This window comes from Panicum hallii, chromosome 3, assembly GCF_002211085.1.
Source record: "Panicum hallii strain FIL2 chromosome 3, PHallii_v3.1, whole genome shotgun sequence".
NCBI classification, from domain to species: domain Eukaryota; kingdom Viridiplantae; phylum Streptophyta; class Magnoliopsida; order Poales; family Poaceae; genus Panicum; species Panicum hallii.
The window spans coordinates 6,645,519-6,662,257 of record NC_038044.1 but is presented as its reverse complement, the minus strand read 5'-3'; the positions used below and the strand labels follow the sequence as shown (position 1 = coordinate 6,662,257).

Genomic DNA, 16,739 nt, shown 5'->3' with positions numbered 1-16,739 from the left:
TTGCGGTGGGGAGTGGAGGCCGGTCACATCGCCACCACCGGAGACGCCGAGCGGTGATCTCTGCTCTCTGAAAGCGCCTCCCCCTTCGCCCTGTTCCCCCTCTTGACTCTTTCTCACGCCGCTCTGGAGCCCTGCGCGCCACACGTGACTCCCATCTTCTGGTGGCATCTAATGTCCGGACTCCTCCTTAACCACAGAAAAAAAAATTGAAACCCGTGTGTTACCAAATGTTTCCTGGTTCCTGTTTGTGGTGCTTGGTTTTCCTCCTTTTTGTTTGTGCATGTATTTGATTCTTGTCTGTCCACAACTGTGCGGTCAAATTCTGTACCTTCAAATTCCACCTTCTCCGAAGGAAAAAAAAAACTTCGACCTCTGACATGCGATTTTTAAGTAACTTTCATGTGAGACAGGGAGAACTTAAACTTGTTAGTCAAAATTGCCCTTTATCTCATCAATCTATATATAGTGAATGCATGAATGCCAATATTTATTTATTTACTAGTAATCATGAAAAATTTAGTCATCGTTCGAAAAGTGTGTTTTTGGCGACGTAAGCCAATTATTGGGACGCCATGTTTTTGCTCAGAGGAACACATAGTGCTCTAGATTCGCACGCGAGGACACAGATTTTCCCCTACCTATTCCGGATCGAAATACGAGCGACGGCATGGATGCCGGTTTGTTTGCTCTTGCTTGAAAGCAAGAAATAGGCTGCCGGCCCCTTTCTTTTCTTTTCTTCTCTTCTCATCGTATGAACTCGGCTGCAACTGCAAATGGCGCATACGTTCGTGCAAGTGGTAGCCACTCCCACGAGATGTTCTAGAACAACATGAAACTCTGGCCACAAGTCCAATTTTCACTCTCTCCCCAAAAGAGTGCGGAAACAGAAGAGAGAGAGAGAGAGAGAGAGAGAGAGAGAGAGAGAGAGAGAGAGAGAGAGAGAGAGCGAGCCAGGAGCTGATTCGCTACAACATCATGAAGTGAGTGAGGTTACCCTATATATACTACCTCCGTTCGATTTTAAATAGACGTACTAGAACTTTTCAAATCATTAGGAGGCGCATTTTGATAATCGATCGCTAAATTGTCGATGGCATATTAAAAGATCTTTGAACTACCTGAATGTATTCATATAACTTTTGCACAATAATTATGCATATAGTTCAACTGATTGTTAGTAAAAATCCTAATACTTCTAGTAAAAGCAAAAAAGTAGGGACCAAGGTTTCTTACAAGTAGAAATCTTTAATCTTCTTATTTTGAATCGCGAGGTTCGGTCGAGTATGGAATCATCATCATCATCCTTTTAGGTGTACATTACTAAATGACTAACAACTCCAGGTTTTGGAGGAGTGCGTCTATATCGGCAGAATGCTCTAGACACCATAAGCTGATTGGCCATTGTTGCTAATAATGTTAGCTTTCGGTGTTAGGTTTTCAGGAAACTCCAGAAAAAAAGTCGGCTGGAAGCCTGAAACCACTACGAAACCAACCGTTCCTGACTTTAGTTTGGGCGACGAATTAACAAATGAAAACATATAATACATTCCACCGCAGCTCCAACCAACTCAGACATGCATACTATGTGCCATGCGTTGACTGCTGCACAACCCGCTGACAGATCGAGTAGCAGGCAGGTAGCAGCCCAGGTCATCGCGGAGCTGCTTCAACGGCTCAGCCCGTTGTGCTGTCCAAGTGCTGATGGCAACTGCAACTGCTGCGACTCCGGTTGACATGATTAGTTCAGGTTCAGGGAGGATCTGTGGAGATCGACCCACCCCACCAACAACTGAATTAGGTATCTGTTCCATTTTGTTTGGAGCTGCAACACAAACGCCCCTGGCCCTGTATCTGAACACTTACTACGGTTCTGTGCCTCCTACTTCGCATCCAAAGACATCATTTTTTTTTGGAAAAGAACGCACGAATAGTTGGTGCTGATGATAGATAGTATTTCTTTCAAAATAAAGTTAGTACTGAAAGATACAGCCATTACTCATAGACACAATTTGGTTACATTTTATTGAGCGAATAGGAAAATGGGAATCAGAAGCTTGCTCTGTTTACATGAGTGAGGCATCTTTGTTTCACCTTGTGGATCGTGAAAGACAGATTGCAGGTTGTAGGAATCTAACATCTATATGCTACAAGGATCAGATTGTTGAATTGTATGTAACAATCTAGCCTGTTCCAATCCAAAATAAAAAAAGAGCTTTTGATTGTTTTAGCTTGTGAAGCAGTCAACGCACAAGATTATCGAATTGTAACAATCTAACCTGTTGCAAGCCACAATCAATCAGGGTCTATGCTCAATGATGGATAGGAGAGGATTTTTGCTTGAAAAAATGATAGATAGGATTTAGCCAGACATGGGCCAGGCCACGAGCTGGACCGGAAAATGATATTGTTTTCCAAACTTCTTATTCAAAATTCCGTGGGCTACTGTTGGTACTAGGCCCATGGCTAAAGGCACAACAACACAACCTCTTCTGGCCTTCTGGGCATGTTGGATTCTCATTGCCAAGCCCCATGCCTCATGGATGGTCTCTTCTCTCTCAGAAAGAAGGTAGCTGTGATTCCCAAACTTGCAGCTAGGAGTGGACTGTGGACAATTACATGATTGTTGTTAGTACTGGTCCCCATGATCACGCAGTTCTTTGATGCCTGTACTTCAGAAAACAGTAACGTCTATCACCCATCATCCATGGTCCATGGACACAGCATAAACAATAATCGTCTAGCTTTTATTCAGAAGACAAGTACAATATGCAAGTATCAGACAGCGCTAAATACTACTACCGTAGCATTTCTTCTGCAGAGTAATTCTGATGTCTGTCAATACTTTGTATTCATCAGGGAAGCCTCCATGCATGTACAATGTGTATGCGTGCTAGATCTCCACGGGCGCTTTTTTGTTCTTCTTCTTCTTCTTCGTCACCTTCAGCCGGATCTTAGGGCGGGAGGCGTCGCCGTCCGATTGGCCGTCGGTGGCGTCCCCGGAGAACAACATGGATGCTGCCGCCGATGCCTCTTGGTCCTCGGCCTTGGGCTGGAGCCGCTTCATAAGCAACTCAGGCACCACCCAGTTGGACACGAAGTAGAAGAGCAGCATCAGAGCACTGCAAGAGCAAATCAGCACAGCAGGCGTCAGAAAATTACCGTGACCATGAGCACTGATCGAGTTCGAGTGTGAGGTAGAACCCATACATTGATGAACCAAACTGTGAAAATATCATCTTGAGAAAGATGCCTAGACACGGTGAATGACTGAATAAACACTGTTACAAATTCTGGTGTTCCCTGACTACAGTCGAGTTTAAGACATCTTGAGAAAGAAACCGGCATCAAACATTTGTTTTTTTTTTCTTTTGAAAGATGGCATCAAACATTTGAACCACACTAGCACCTGACCAGTGTCGCCAACGACTGCCGAGTATAGACGTGGTACTTGCCTGACTGGGATGAGCGATGAGACGTCGCCGGTGTCGGACGGCGAGCCAGGCACCAGCTTGGGGCTGATGATCTCGCTGAGCTCCGGCGGCAAAGCCCGAAGCCTGCCGCACGGCGCCTGGCGCCGGCGAGGCACGGCCGCCGCGGCCCGCCGGTGGCCATGCGCAGGAGCAGCAGCTACGGCGGGACGCTGGGAGGTGGAGCGTATCGTGAGCGCGGCTGCCTCCATGGATAAGAAAAGGGGATATTTTCCGGCTGTGTTGCCGGCTGCCGAGCAAGCTCAGTGTGGTTTTCGAGAGGTTTGGACAGCGCATCGTGAGGGGCAGCAGCCTTCTTCCGGATAACGTTTTTTGTCTGCTTGGTGGCTGCGGGACCCGCGATGACTGTTTCATTTGTAACTACGCTGGACCAACTAGGCCCATTTATGAGAGCCGGGAGAAGTGCATTGAGGCCCAGATAGAGCGCAAGGGTTGGGGGCGAATGGCGGCCTTCTTCACAGAGACCAAATAATAAGGCCTTTTAATTTAGGGCCCAATTAATTATCTTTCTTACCTTTTATCTAGAGGAGGTTTTGCTCCAAAAAAAAAAAAATCTAGAAGAGGTTACTCGTCAAATGGTTGTCGCTGTCCTCTTTTGACCTAGCCATGCCTAGTGGCTGTAGGGAGAGAAACCAGTCTCCATTTCGCGGTGACGTGGCACGCTCGGCTTCTTCCCCAAGCTTCTTCTTCTTCTCTGGGTCACGAGTCAATTCTACGCGCGTCTCGAAGAAAAAAAAAGACGTCTCCATCCTACGTGTCAGCCGACAATCACCCCCCCCCCCCCCCCCCCCCCCCCCGGCGCGCCTACATGCTCAAGTGCCCAGAAGGCCACGGCACCACCATGCATGCACGCACGACTCGGATGACGTGCGCGCGCGATTACGTGGAGTCGTGGACTAGTTTTCGCGATAAGCTCGTGCGGCCGCCCGGCCAAAGATTTATTTCACACCGCATTGTGGATCGAGCGCGCGGCGGATTTTCACACCGCGTGAAACTCCGCGAACCGAGCATGCGCGCAGCATACGCATTCACATCCTTCCACACCGTTCAAACTTACCTGCTTCCAGGGGCGGAGCTACAGCCTCTCACCGGGGTCCGCCGACCCTAACAAATTTTGTAAAATGCAATAGAAATCACGGTTCATATTTGTTAACAGTGCTTGATTACCTCATCGTTTGATAGATATGAACCCGGTAAGCTTGTGGCCTGGCTTCGCCCTGCTTCCCGTTTTTCTTTATGATCTTGTGGAGAATTCCTTGTTCTTTGGTACGTAATGAGCATACAAACAAGCGTAAGTGAAAGGCTAGCTAGCTTATTAGATACCCATCCTGACTAAAAAAGTTTCTAGGGACAGATAAAATCGTATTTTTACAGGTGGGTACAGTACCAGCCCCTCTTTTTTTACTAAAAATAGCTATTTGTAGGGGACGGGTCTGAAAATTATTTTCTAAGGACAGATCACGGTATCACCCGCCCTAGAAATCAATTTGTAGCGGCGGGTTAGGGCATGACCCGCCCTTACAAATTAATATCCATAATATGAAAAATAAATCGGAAAAAAAATCAAAAAACCAAAAGAAAAAAGAAAAAAATATCCTTGCCAACAAGCCACCAACCCCCTCTACTACCGGTGTTCAAACCGCCTACCTCTAGCCTCACGTGTACCCCCCTCTCCATCACACTACACAATCGCTTGTGATTTTATGGGGTATGCTATTTTTTTATATTAACTCTAAAATTGATTTCGAGGGGCGGGTCATATGGCATCACCCGCCCCTAGAAATCCATTTTTAGGGGCGGGTGACGCCACCACTCGCCCCTAAAAATATTTTTTCTATTTTATTTCAAAAATTCATTTAAATCTTTACATATAGCAAAACAAATAAAAAAGGTGAAACTTTTACGCTATGGTTATTGTGAATTATAGATAAAAAAATTATACCAAGTATATTTCACTGTATATAAATGTATAAAGATTAAGATTGTGGAAATCTCAAAGTATGATTTGAGTTGTATGACATACTATATAGTTATAGCCATATAAAAATTTATAATAATTTTTTAGACTATTAAATAATCTTAAATGAAAAGGTTATCAACTACAAAATTTTAGATCTCGAAAATCTCTACAATTTTGATATAAAGTTCAACTTCATCCAAAATCATATGAAAAATTTGTGAATTTTTTTTTGCGTGGAACAGTTTGTTGGAACAGATCATGCCATCATCCGTCTCTAAAAATGCATTTTTAGAGACCGGTGATGGCAATGCATTTTTAGAGGCGGGTAACACCGTCACCCGCCTCTAAAAATGCACTTTTAGGGATGGGTGGTGGCATTACTTGCCCCTAAAAATACACAATTTCTAGAGGAAAGTGGTGGCATTTCCAGGGACGGGTCGGATGCTACAGAAACCGTGCTCCATTTGTAGGAGCGGGTTACCTTTTGGCCCGCCCTTGAAAAAACGGAGCGTTGCTACAAATCGTTTTTTAGTAATAGGTGCTCGCTCTATATATATGACTAGAAATGCCAAAGCTAATAATAGTTTAATTGATTTTGTTAGTTTGAAGTTTCTTCATATTTTGCTAAGTACTGCGGAGTAAAAGGCATTGGTTGTCCTATCCTGTAAGCATCGGTAAGTGGGTTATCTAAACAAAAATCTTGTTTGAATAAATGTATACATATGAACAAATAATTGATGCGCTGTATATATATCCACAATCGATCTGAATCCAGGTATGGCCATAGAATCTTAGATGGCACCTGCACAAAATTTTAGGCGTCGAATCAAGAACGGGGGTAATGGCGAGTATAGCAGCCAGGCACCTGTGTGCTGCTGGGTGTCTTGGGCTTAGAAATTAAGAAGCTCATGGACAATCAGGCACCTGTAGAATAGGAAATTCTTCTTTTTGAATCATCAAAACCTTTCGATCTGTCCCATATATAGATAAATACTGTGTTTTCGTGCTAGGATTATCGTGAGAAAAACAGACAAATTGGCGATGTCAAAGAACTTGTACAATGGTTGCAGTCTAAGACGCCCCACATACAGATGACACTGTTCATGAAAAAGCTATACCACCATAATATTGTATACCTAGCTAGCTAGTTGCATTGCTTGCTACATATAAACAAACAAACTGAAATTCCCTTCATAGTTTCGATACTATGGATCAATAATCGTGAAAGCATGCATGTAAACGATCGAATCGAAAGCAAGCCACAAACGTATGGATCGCTCTCTGCCAGTACACGCGTCATCCATCAGTTAGTAGTCAGATCATGTCAACCTCATATCAGTTCAATAATGCAATATGCTCCTCCGAGACATCTCATCGTCGGATCAGCATCATTCTCTGTGTCCTTTGATTGCCTCATCTTATGGGTACTTGGGCTCAACGGGCAATCCGTCCTCGTCTACTCGAGTCACGTCAGTCACTCGCAGACCGGCAATGGTGCTTGAAAACGCAGAGGATTTGTATATTGTTTGCGCGTCAAGAGGTCTCTCTCTAGATTCTGGCTGAACATGCTACCCTTGACTTCACACTAGCTATAGCTAGGGCAGAATATTGACTGGTGAGTCATGCATGCTAGATAATAAAGTGTTCATTGCCTACTGGATCATCGATGTATAGATTCGGTATACATGCACGATGGTCAGTTTCTTTCCGTGCAGTACAAGCTAGATGCCTTTATTTTACGGGCTTGCAACTACTCCAAGTAACAAGGTTATTCTTTGACATTGCCATGAAATTGTCAGTAGTGTTTTTCTTTTTTAACCACTACCTAATATATGAAATAAGGTGGCTAGCTAGTCTACATTTACTACAACAAAATATCTGCCAAGTATGAAATCAGACTGACATCATGAATTCCTCAAACCACAAGAGCAATAGCAGATGCATATAAAAGCATGGATACAAATTAGCTGAATCCATACTAAAAACAACATGATCTGTTGTTTAGTGTTGGGACTAAACTAATTAAGTTATCGAAGAGGCAAAACTAGCTAGTGTAACTAGCAAATAGTAATATCACTCAAGTAGGAATAAAAAAAAAGTTAACTGATAAAGTTAGTGTTGTGTTAGTCAATCAATTGGCCAACATTTTTCACGAAAAATCGTTTATTTGTGTTATATAGAGGCTAAAACCAAAGAAATACTGACAAGCAACATATCTTTGATTGATTGTTGCCATTGTGAACACTCAAGGGCAAGCTCATCAAAAGTAAACAGTGAACGAGACATGTCAAGAAAGCAGGACGTACCAACTAGGCAATTTGCTTACACATATACTATTAGGTCACGGACAGATGATATGCTGATGTCACTTTGCTCGTCATTATGATATATGCTTACACAAATAATTCACAGAAAGAGGTAATATGTTTTTTATGGTATAAGAAAGTGATGACTACACGGTTAATTTGTAATAGAAACTTAGAAAGAGGATAAAATCCAAATAATCACTTGCAATATCTATTTTTTCGAACAGTCTTGCAATATATTTTTAGGTCCGGATATAATTAGAGACAAGTCAAAACGAAAAGTTATAAGGGCTAGTTACTATCTGTTGTTGGCTTCCTCATATCTGTTTGCCACATCTCTACTTTTTCTAGTGACATTTATGCATGGTCATGCCAGAAACTAGCTAGTTCACTATCCAACTTCACCAACAAACGGTTGTTATGAACACACGCACTATCGGGAGTGTTAGCAGGTAGCATAAGCACTAAAGTTTACAGCTAGCATGTTCTGAACCTGAAAGTCTGATATGCAATTGATATCTTTTGGCTTTCACCCAAAGGCTTCACACAGATCCCATCAATTCTCTGCTTAATATGGTATAGATATATTTAGTTCTTGATAAAAACACAGAGCTCCAATAAATTTCGGAATGGTGAGATGCATGCACCTGCATATTTATATGCAAACATTATAAAAGAGACCTGACGTTACTTGATCAACTAGCTAAATTACCTCACACACAATGTATAGGGCCAGCAATTTTCTGGGGAGCACTGGATATGAGATGTAAACACACACACAGATATATGCAACGCGGTTTCATACTCTACTTTCCTACGTACACACGGTCCATGCTGATGGGTTCATACCACACGCACGTCACGCGCCCACTGTCTGCAAGCAGCCATGATGCCGCATGCTATGACACGCGGTTCACACATCATTAGGGAGCTCATCTGGTAATTAAAAATCCTAACTATATTGTTCAGGCAATCAAGCACTACAGAATCTAGCTATCTATACGCCCCGGCCGCCAGTGTTGTTCTATCTATCTGGTAGTGGCTTCTGCCGGACACCTCTGATTTTTTGCAAATGTATGCATACACAGGAATCCAGGGCATCAATACCGTCCCTGTAGGATAAGCAAAGCAAAGCAGCTGCCTGCACCCCCTATCAGCAACCATGTGCTTCCGGTATCCACCATGCCCTCTCTTTCCTGATCATACTAGCTAGTCCTACAACTTTTCAGATGCAAATCTCTTTTCGCTAGTGATATGTATCTTTATCCATGCAACTGAAAAGAGAGGAAAGTAAGAAAGATCTAGCAGCTACACCGTTTGTCGCGCAAAAGCTACACAAGCCCTGCAGAGATATATCATCACTGAAGCACCCATTTTCGAATGGAAAGCACACACCGACCATGGTGGGAGATCCTACAGATCAGCTTCAAAAGAAGAGGGAGATCTATGAAGAAGGAGAAGGCACATCGATTGATGATCATGCAAGGGGACGATGCAGCCATGCACTTGTCGAAAGCCAGAAAGCTCAGCTAGCTCCTGAAGCTGATGAGACCAGACCGGTGAGACTAGACCACCAGAGCGGCTAGCTAATGGCTGTGGCTATAAACAAAGATCGCATGACCTGCAATAAACCCTTTTTTCACCACCTGAACATGTACACCTCTTTCCTGGCCTGCTCTCACTAGCTGATGTCTAGAAAAACCCTAATCAATAAAGACCATCGATCGATCACTAGTGATCATCTACAGGTAGCTATCCGGCCGATGCGCGCGCGCTTCGCGGTGAAACATCGTTGCTCCTGAGCAAGAATCCAACAAGTAGTGTTCTCCATCAGAAGATTACTAGAGTTGCACTCAATCAATTAATGCATGGATGCAGCTTTAATTTGTTCGAATGCTGATCAGATGATGACCAGGGAGGGAGTAGGGCGCGCGTTTGGACCGTACCGGTGAGTTTGTTGTATGGATGGACGAGGATTGTTGATTGATCACGAGGAGCCGCCGCCGAGCTTGGCGAGCAGTGCGGCGACGAGCTGGTGCCTGCGCTCCTCTCGCTCCTCGGCGCGCGCGCGCCACGCCTCCTCGCGTTCGCGCCAGCGGCGCACGAGCGCGAGCCGCTCCTCGCCGAGCGCGACCATGGCGTTGCGCCACTCCTCCTCGCGGGCGCGGCGCTCGGCCTCGCGCGCCTCGGCCGCCTCCATCCAGCGCTCCTCCATCTCCACCTGGCGCCGCATGAACTCCCGTAGCATGGCCTCCACCTCGCCCTGATCCGCAGTTCTAGCCCGGGCCGCCGCCGCTGCCGCAGCGTGCTTCCGCCTGCGCTTCTTCGCCCCGCCGCCGCCCCTCGCCTCCGCGGGCACCCTGCTGCCGGCTTCCTCCTCGCCCATCTCCGCCTCGAGCTCCTCCTCGTCGTCGTCGTCTTCCCCCTCGCCACCGCCTTCGTCGTCCTCCTTCTGCACGTCCTTGCCCTTCGCCCTCTTCCGCTCCAATGCTTGCGCCCGCTCGACCCTAGCGTCGAAGATCCTCCTCATCTCGTCGTGGAACGGGAACTGCCTCGCCTGCTGCGCGGCCGCCGCAGCGGACGCATGATCGGCGTCCGGCGCCGGGTGCCCGGAGGCGGCGGCGGCGGCGGCCTCGGTGCCCTTGAACCTGGTGACCAGGTTCTTCCACTTGGACTTGCACTGGTCGGGGGTGCGGGCGAACCCCTGCCCCTGGAGGCGCGCGGAGACGAACTCCCAGAGCGCCTTGTTGCGCTTGGTGGTGAGGAAGGAGTGGTCGAGCTCGGCGCGGACGGCGAGGAACGCCGCTGTCTCGGCGTGCGACCACTGCGGCAGGCGCTCCCGCTCGAGGCTCGCGGAGGACTGCAGCTGCTGCGGCGCGGCCTCGGGAAGCGGCGGGGGCGGGGGCGGGAGGGGAGGGAAGTGGGGGTGGTGGGGCGGGGAGGGGAGAGCAACGGGTGGTAGGGGTTGGAGAAGGAGGTGTTGAGGTGGTGGAAGGGATCCATGGCGGAGGGCGGAGGCGGTGGTGGTGGGGTGGGAATGGATTTGGACGCGGACGCGAGGGCGGTCAGGTCAGGGGGTGCGGGGGAAGGGATGCAAGTCAAGAGGGTTGGCTTTGGCTGCGAGAGAAAGAGGAAATCTGTTGGGTTTCAACGCGGAAACGGCTTGCTTTCATATTGCTTTCCTCCCGAGATCTGGATCCTCTGCGCCGCGCCGCTTTGCTTCCCGCTCCCGGAACCGGAGGCACACCACAACCTCCTGACTTAATTGCCGATGTCATGGCTGGCTCCCACACAACCATACCATCCACCGCACCACTGCTAGCTAATACTCACGTTTGTGTTGGGTTCAAATTTCATTTGTGTGTCGTTGGTAGCAAAGATATGTATTAGGGGTTAGAAATCCTAAGTTCAACGTACATGTGGCTAACGCAAATCGCTCAATAGCTCCTGATCATCATGAACTTGACTTATTATGGATTCGACTATTCGGCCATCTCAAGGAATTGAGAATTGCACGTCATACATGAGCGGATTATGGATGGATGATGGGATCTCTAGAAGATCAAAGATATATCTTGTCTCGCTAGTGCCTGCCTCTGCTAGCAATAACCATTAATGTATTTCATGACCAACCTTGCGGCGATTGCGGAGAGACGAGCCATTAATTGAGTTGGTTGCACTCAAAATCAAAATGATTGGGCTGCAAAAGGATATGCAAAAGTCAACTAGCAATCACACTAGAAAACGAATCCATCCATCATCTTTAGTGTTTGAATGCTATTGACTTAGAGCGTGGAGTGATGTTGCAAAAAGAATTGCCGCCGCGCTACTGAGGTTGAAAATATGTTTCAAACTAGCAATCGGTAGATGAGACGTTGCTCGTTTCATTATTCATATATGTGTCTTTCATTATCAGCAGGATGGATCGATGCTTGAAGGGTTTTTATTCTTATGTTCTTAGAGTCACGGTTCCATAGAAATATAGAATCATGCGTTGATGATGAACTTTAATACTTGAAACAATGTATTTCGCAGCTAAAATTGATGTACGATGCGTGCACCACCGCATGCTTTAGCTTGGCCTTCGCTGGTTGTGTACGTGCATTAATAATCCTAAGAAAGTATCTAGAAGAGTCCTTTTGTTAATTGTTAACTAACGTTGCCATTGCTGCTGGCATCGAGCCGCCGCACCGCAGTATGGCCCGAGCCGGCGGCGTTCACAAAGGATCCGGCGCGCCTGCCTGCGGTGGGCCCGCTGCGTGGAGGCGGGGCCCATGGCCTGCGTGCGGGGTGGCGTCACGCGGACGCCAGCGCGTCGTAAGAGGCAAGCCGATCCCGTCCGTCCACGGGAGTCTTCCTTTGCTGCGAAGCATCTCCAGATCGCGCCGAGAGAGAGAGAGAGAGAGAGAGAGAGAGAGACGAGCGTCTCCAAAAAAAATTTCTCTCTTGCTGCAGCCCTGCCGTCAGTCGCCAGTTTGTCGCGTCCAGATGGCGGCCAGCGACGGCGACGGGTCGTGGCCTGCGCTGCAAGCAAACAGGGCACCGCGGCATGCCAGCGGCCAGCCAGCCGGGCAGCCACCATTCGTCGGAGCCTCCCCGCGTACGCCGCCGGGTGGCGGGCTCCCCGCCGGCCGGCCGGCCGGCGGGGCATGATTTGCCGGTTGCGTGCCGGGCTGCGGGCCGTGGCGTGTTCCAATGGCGATCGTCCGATCGATGGGATGGGATCATGCATAGGTCTTGGACGTGGTTGACGCGTTGCGATCCGTAGTCGACAGGGTTGCCGACGATAGCTGTTGCACGATCCATCGACGACGCGCGTGCCTTGGCGCGCGTTTGTACGGCACGCACGGGAGCGTGACATTTGGCGCACGTTTTGGGGAGTTTTTCTTTTTTGATTATTACGAGGACACATGGTTCAAATGGAGGTGCGTACGTGCTTAGCTACGCGTGTGTTCTGGATTGACCCGACAAGAAGAAACAACGGGTTGAGTTACGAGAAGCCGGCACACGGGTAGGTGTGTGGAGAGCAAAAGAACACGACTGGTTGTGTTAAAACGGAGCACACTGACTCGAACAGGACAGCGAAAGAGCACGAGGGTGGTGAGCCGGCTCGGTTCACTGACATCAGTCTTGATGTATGGTTTTATTACACACCTACTAAGATTAAAAATTTAGATTTAGTAATCGAACCGGATGAGTGTTACGGGAATGGAACTCCTATCTCATCCTATAAAATTTTTTATTTTTTTTATAATAATCCTATCACATGAGCAAAATTTAATGGTTATGAAATTCTTATGAAGCCCCTTTAAGACTGGCTTAATAGTTCTGGTTTAGTTCGGTTTCCCGCTACGCAAGCAAATCAAGGTAAGTTTAAATCTTATTCCGTTTTCTTAACGAGAGCTATCACGAGAGGTGTTTGCTTGTGCTGTAAGGCTCGATAAATATTTCAGTACGCTGTAGAAAAGAAACCGAGGGACCAATGATTGTTCTCTCCCTTTCTTGTTCGGATGCCTAAATTCGCTGCGTGCTCCCAATTTCCGGACTTTGAATGCTGGATCGTCGATCGTAGTCACCGCGCGCACGCGCGACACTTGCGTTCGTACTAGTAGTAGGAGTACTTCTTAGTCGCGTCCATGGACAGTGGGGCCTGTGCCTTCGCCGGTCACGTGTCGGCCCATACGGCGCGCTCTGCTCTGCTCTGCTCCGGCGCGCGGATTGTCAAGCCGCGTCGTCAGAGCCACCAACCAACCGGACGCCAGAGGTTGACGAACGAACGAACGAACGAACGGTGTAGAGAAGGATTGATCCGAGAGGGGGGGGGGCGGTAGGACCAGGATCAAGACTGCGGTGTACGCACGCACGCACGTATAGGTATAGCTGGCTCTGACTTCCTCGACCGGAGGCTGACGAAATGCGTGGTAGCTCCTCGAGGCCTCAGCCCGTCCTTGACCTAGTGCTACAGTAGTAGTAACAGAGGCGGCGGCAGCTTATCCTACAGTGGTCAGTGGAGATCGACCGGCCGGCCGGAGAGTTCGTCGTCACAGCACATAGTAGGAGCCAGAGATTGGCCGGCCGGGCGTGGGTACACAACACTGTGCTGCGTGTAGTGAAGGCCCTCTCTGAACCTCTGAAAGTCTGAATTCGTTGTTGTCACGGCCCGACAGCGACGCTGGCATGGACTCCGGGGAGGCAGTTGGATGGATGTACGTCTCATCAAACTGATCGAGGCCAACCTCCGATGCTGGGACGCGCAGAAAGAGTAGACAGAAGAGTTGCTGAACCTCCGATGAATTCCGGACTGCTAGTACTGGTCGCCGGCATTCGTCAACAAGAGGCGCTGGCCGAAAGGGAGGGGGGAAATCAAGAAACGTCGGTTCGCCGTAGCGCCAGAGGCCGCGACCTCGTTCAGTTCGTGTTCCGGACCCGCCCGCGTAAGCTTTGTTTCTCGAGGTCGCGTATTCATTCGTTTCCTTGCCCGACGTCGCGGGTCGTCGGTCACTGCCGCGCCAGCGCTCGACGCACGCCGTGGCGTGGCGTTGGGTCCGGCTACTTCGTCAGCGGCTCAGCGCTCACCTGATCGGCTGATGCGCCGGAGGTTGACGAACGGAGTGGGTGTGAGAGGGGACCGGCGAGGCCATTGCATTGCTCATGGTGTCAGATTTTTGAGATTTGAGAGGCTACCGAACCGGACTGAGGTTGACCAAGTGTACTCGTGAGTCCTATATATGTTCCTACACAGTAGTGCCGGGACCCGTGCATGTTCTTGGGTGGCAGAGGCAGATCGATCGAGACTGGTGGGGTGGCGGCCTGCCACAGGGCCGCGCGGCCGGTGGGTAGAGGGCACCGCATCCCGCCGCGGAGCAACGGGGACAGCCGGGCAGGGCTGAGCTGGCCTGGCCTGGCCCGGGCTTGATCTTCTCTGATCACAAAACAAGCAGATGCATGGCCGGTGCAATGCACTGTGCAGCTGAATCGACGAGGAACAAGCGCTGGGACGACACCGAAGCACGCCGTCCAACCGACAGCGAGTCGTGGCCAGCGCGCCCTGCAAGCGGCATCAGCCAGGCGGCTGCCATATTGAGAGTCGTATCTCTGCCGTACGCGCCTCCGGCCGGCGCGCCATGACTTCTGGTTGCCGCTGTTGCGTGCCGACCGCCGGCCCTGGCCCTGCCCCTGCGTGCCGCGCTCGCCGTGGTTGTCGGTCAGCGCCTGCTCGCACCCACCGATCGATCATGCAGGAGCCGCGCGTCGGCCCACCCATCCGAGCGCGCACCCTCAGGCCGTAGTCTGGCGGCGGAATGATCCGATGGTATAGTGATGCCGCGCCTGAACCCAGGGAGGTGGTTGACGATCGATCGAGAAAGAGCCCGAGACGAGGGGACCAGTGACAAGCAGACTGCCGGACCAACGTGCGTGGTTCTGACTCGCTCCTGAGCCAGACGTGCTGCTTCCTGCGGCTGTGGCACAGAAGTACAGTACACAGTCGCTCCGTCCATACGACCGTACCTACAGTAGCTTACATTCTCGACGGTTTGCGTTCGTGCGCGCGTCACAGTACCTAATACAGTAAATGGGAGCGAGAGGTTTGGCCGGCCGCAGGCGGAGGACAGTGGTACTTTTGAACAGCTAGCCGAACAACAGGTGAACAGGGGCATGATACATGGTGGAGTTAGAGCTGCGGAGCAGGCGAGCAGCTGAGGTTCGTGTTCTTGGCAGACACCAGGCGGGCACGGGAGCAACAGGTGAACAAAGGCATGGTGGAGATGGATCGTGGATGGAGCCCAAGCAAAGAAGTCTATGTAATACCCTAGGTATTTAAAATGCTAAAACAAGATCATGCATAATGAACAAAAAAATTCATAAGGCATTTCATTTATGAATACATGTACATGTTTGTGTGCATATAATTTTTTTATAAATATGTTCATAACCATACATGCCAACTTGTCATAAAAAAATGTAGAAAAAATACTTATATTTTAGTACTTACAAAGAGTACTTCAAACGTTATTTTGCAAATTCAAATTTTAACCACATGAGATGAATAGAAATTCAAATCCTAGTAGTCTTAAATTTAAAATAACTTCTAAACTAAAGCTCAAATGAACTTTGATCCTTTGGCTGCTCTCCCATAACAAGATAATGACCATTGATAATCTGTTGAAAAGGGGCATTTCTAAACCTGAAGCTTGTCTGTTCTGCTCTGATAATGAATCTGTTAATCACCTTTTTTTTTCGATTGTGTGGTTGCTAAGAGAATGTGGAGATATGTTGAGTGTTCTCTGGTTACAAAATTCACAACTATGAGAGCTTGGCCTGTAAATGGCTAACTAGAAAACTTCAGATTGTCTCAACATCATCTCTGCAGGAGTCTGGTAGGAACTCTAGCTTACTAGAAATGATATGGTTTTTCACGGTAATTCTTGGCAGGACAAAAATGGTGCTAAGGAGGACCTAGAGGTGCATGTCAACTTGGAAACCGATGTACAAGGAGTCTTTCCAAGCTGGCGTTATCCAATGGTGCAGCTTTCTGGAGGTGGCCCCCTTGGAGATCGCATCTACCTGAAGAAAATCAAGCTAGGTTTGCCGAAGCTGGAGGGATGATAATCTCATCGTCTTGTTTGTAGCTCAGTCTTCTGCCGTGGCACCTTGTTTTTTTTTCTCTAGTTGATTATCTTTGAACTTGATGTTGCTGCGAAAATGTCTGCTTGCCGTGAACCGTTTGCTCCGGTAACAATATTTGTGTGCTCTCTGCTGCAAACGCTACAAACTGTTAATACTTTGCTCAATGAATGGGGCAGGGCGATCCAGCCTCTTACTTAAAAAAATAATAAATATTATGAATCTAGAAAAACCAAAACGAATTGAGGAACAGAGGAAGCAGTAGTAGGTTGGTCACACGTTTTTCTTAGATTTTTTTAGGAAAACATGCTCTGCTTAGATGGATATACGAGCAACTGTTCTGATCCATCGTGCAAAAGA

At 48.3% G+C, this 16,739-nt stretch overlaps 2 protein-coding genes across 2 annotated transcripts; both read right to left on the bottom strand.

The window, feature by feature from the left end:
* Positions 1-2,723: 2,723 nt before the first annotated feature.
* On the bottom strand, positions 2,724-3,769 carry LOC112886162. The gene is made up of 2 exons (XM_025951964.1): positions 3,453-3,769; positions 2,724-3,119 (listed from the first exon to the last, which is right to left on the bottom strand). The coding sequence occupies exons 1-2, from the start codon at positions 3,677-3,679 to the stop codon at positions 2,891-2,893; spliced, it is 456 nt and encodes a 151-aa protein (XP_025807749.1). The 5' UTR covers positions 3,680-3,769; the 3' UTR covers positions 2,724-2,890.
* A 5,389-nt stretch (positions 3,770-9,158) lies between these two features.
* Positions 9,159-10,853, bottom strand: LOC112884197 (trihelix transcription factor GT-3b-like). The gene is given in 3 exon segments (XM_025949559.1): positions 9,159-9,552; positions 9,701-10,695; positions 10,698-10,853. Coding segments are annotated over 2 exon segments (1,014 nt in total). The 5' UTR covers positions 10,758-10,853; the 3' UTR covers positions 9,159-9,552; positions 9,701-9,741.
* Between the last annotated feature and the right edge of the window lie 5,886 nt (positions 10,854-16,739).

Bases quoted from the DNA above. Each gene is read 5' to 3' on its own strand.
- LOC112886162 (XM_025951964.1), bottom strand. From the start codon at position 3,679: ATGGAGGCAGCCGCGCTCACGATACGCTCCACCTCCCAGCGTCCCGCC. The intron at 3,120-3,452 runs GCAAGTACCACG...TTGCTCTTGCAG, and splicing joins TCATCGCTCATCCCAGTCAG to TGCTCTGATGCTGCTCTTCT.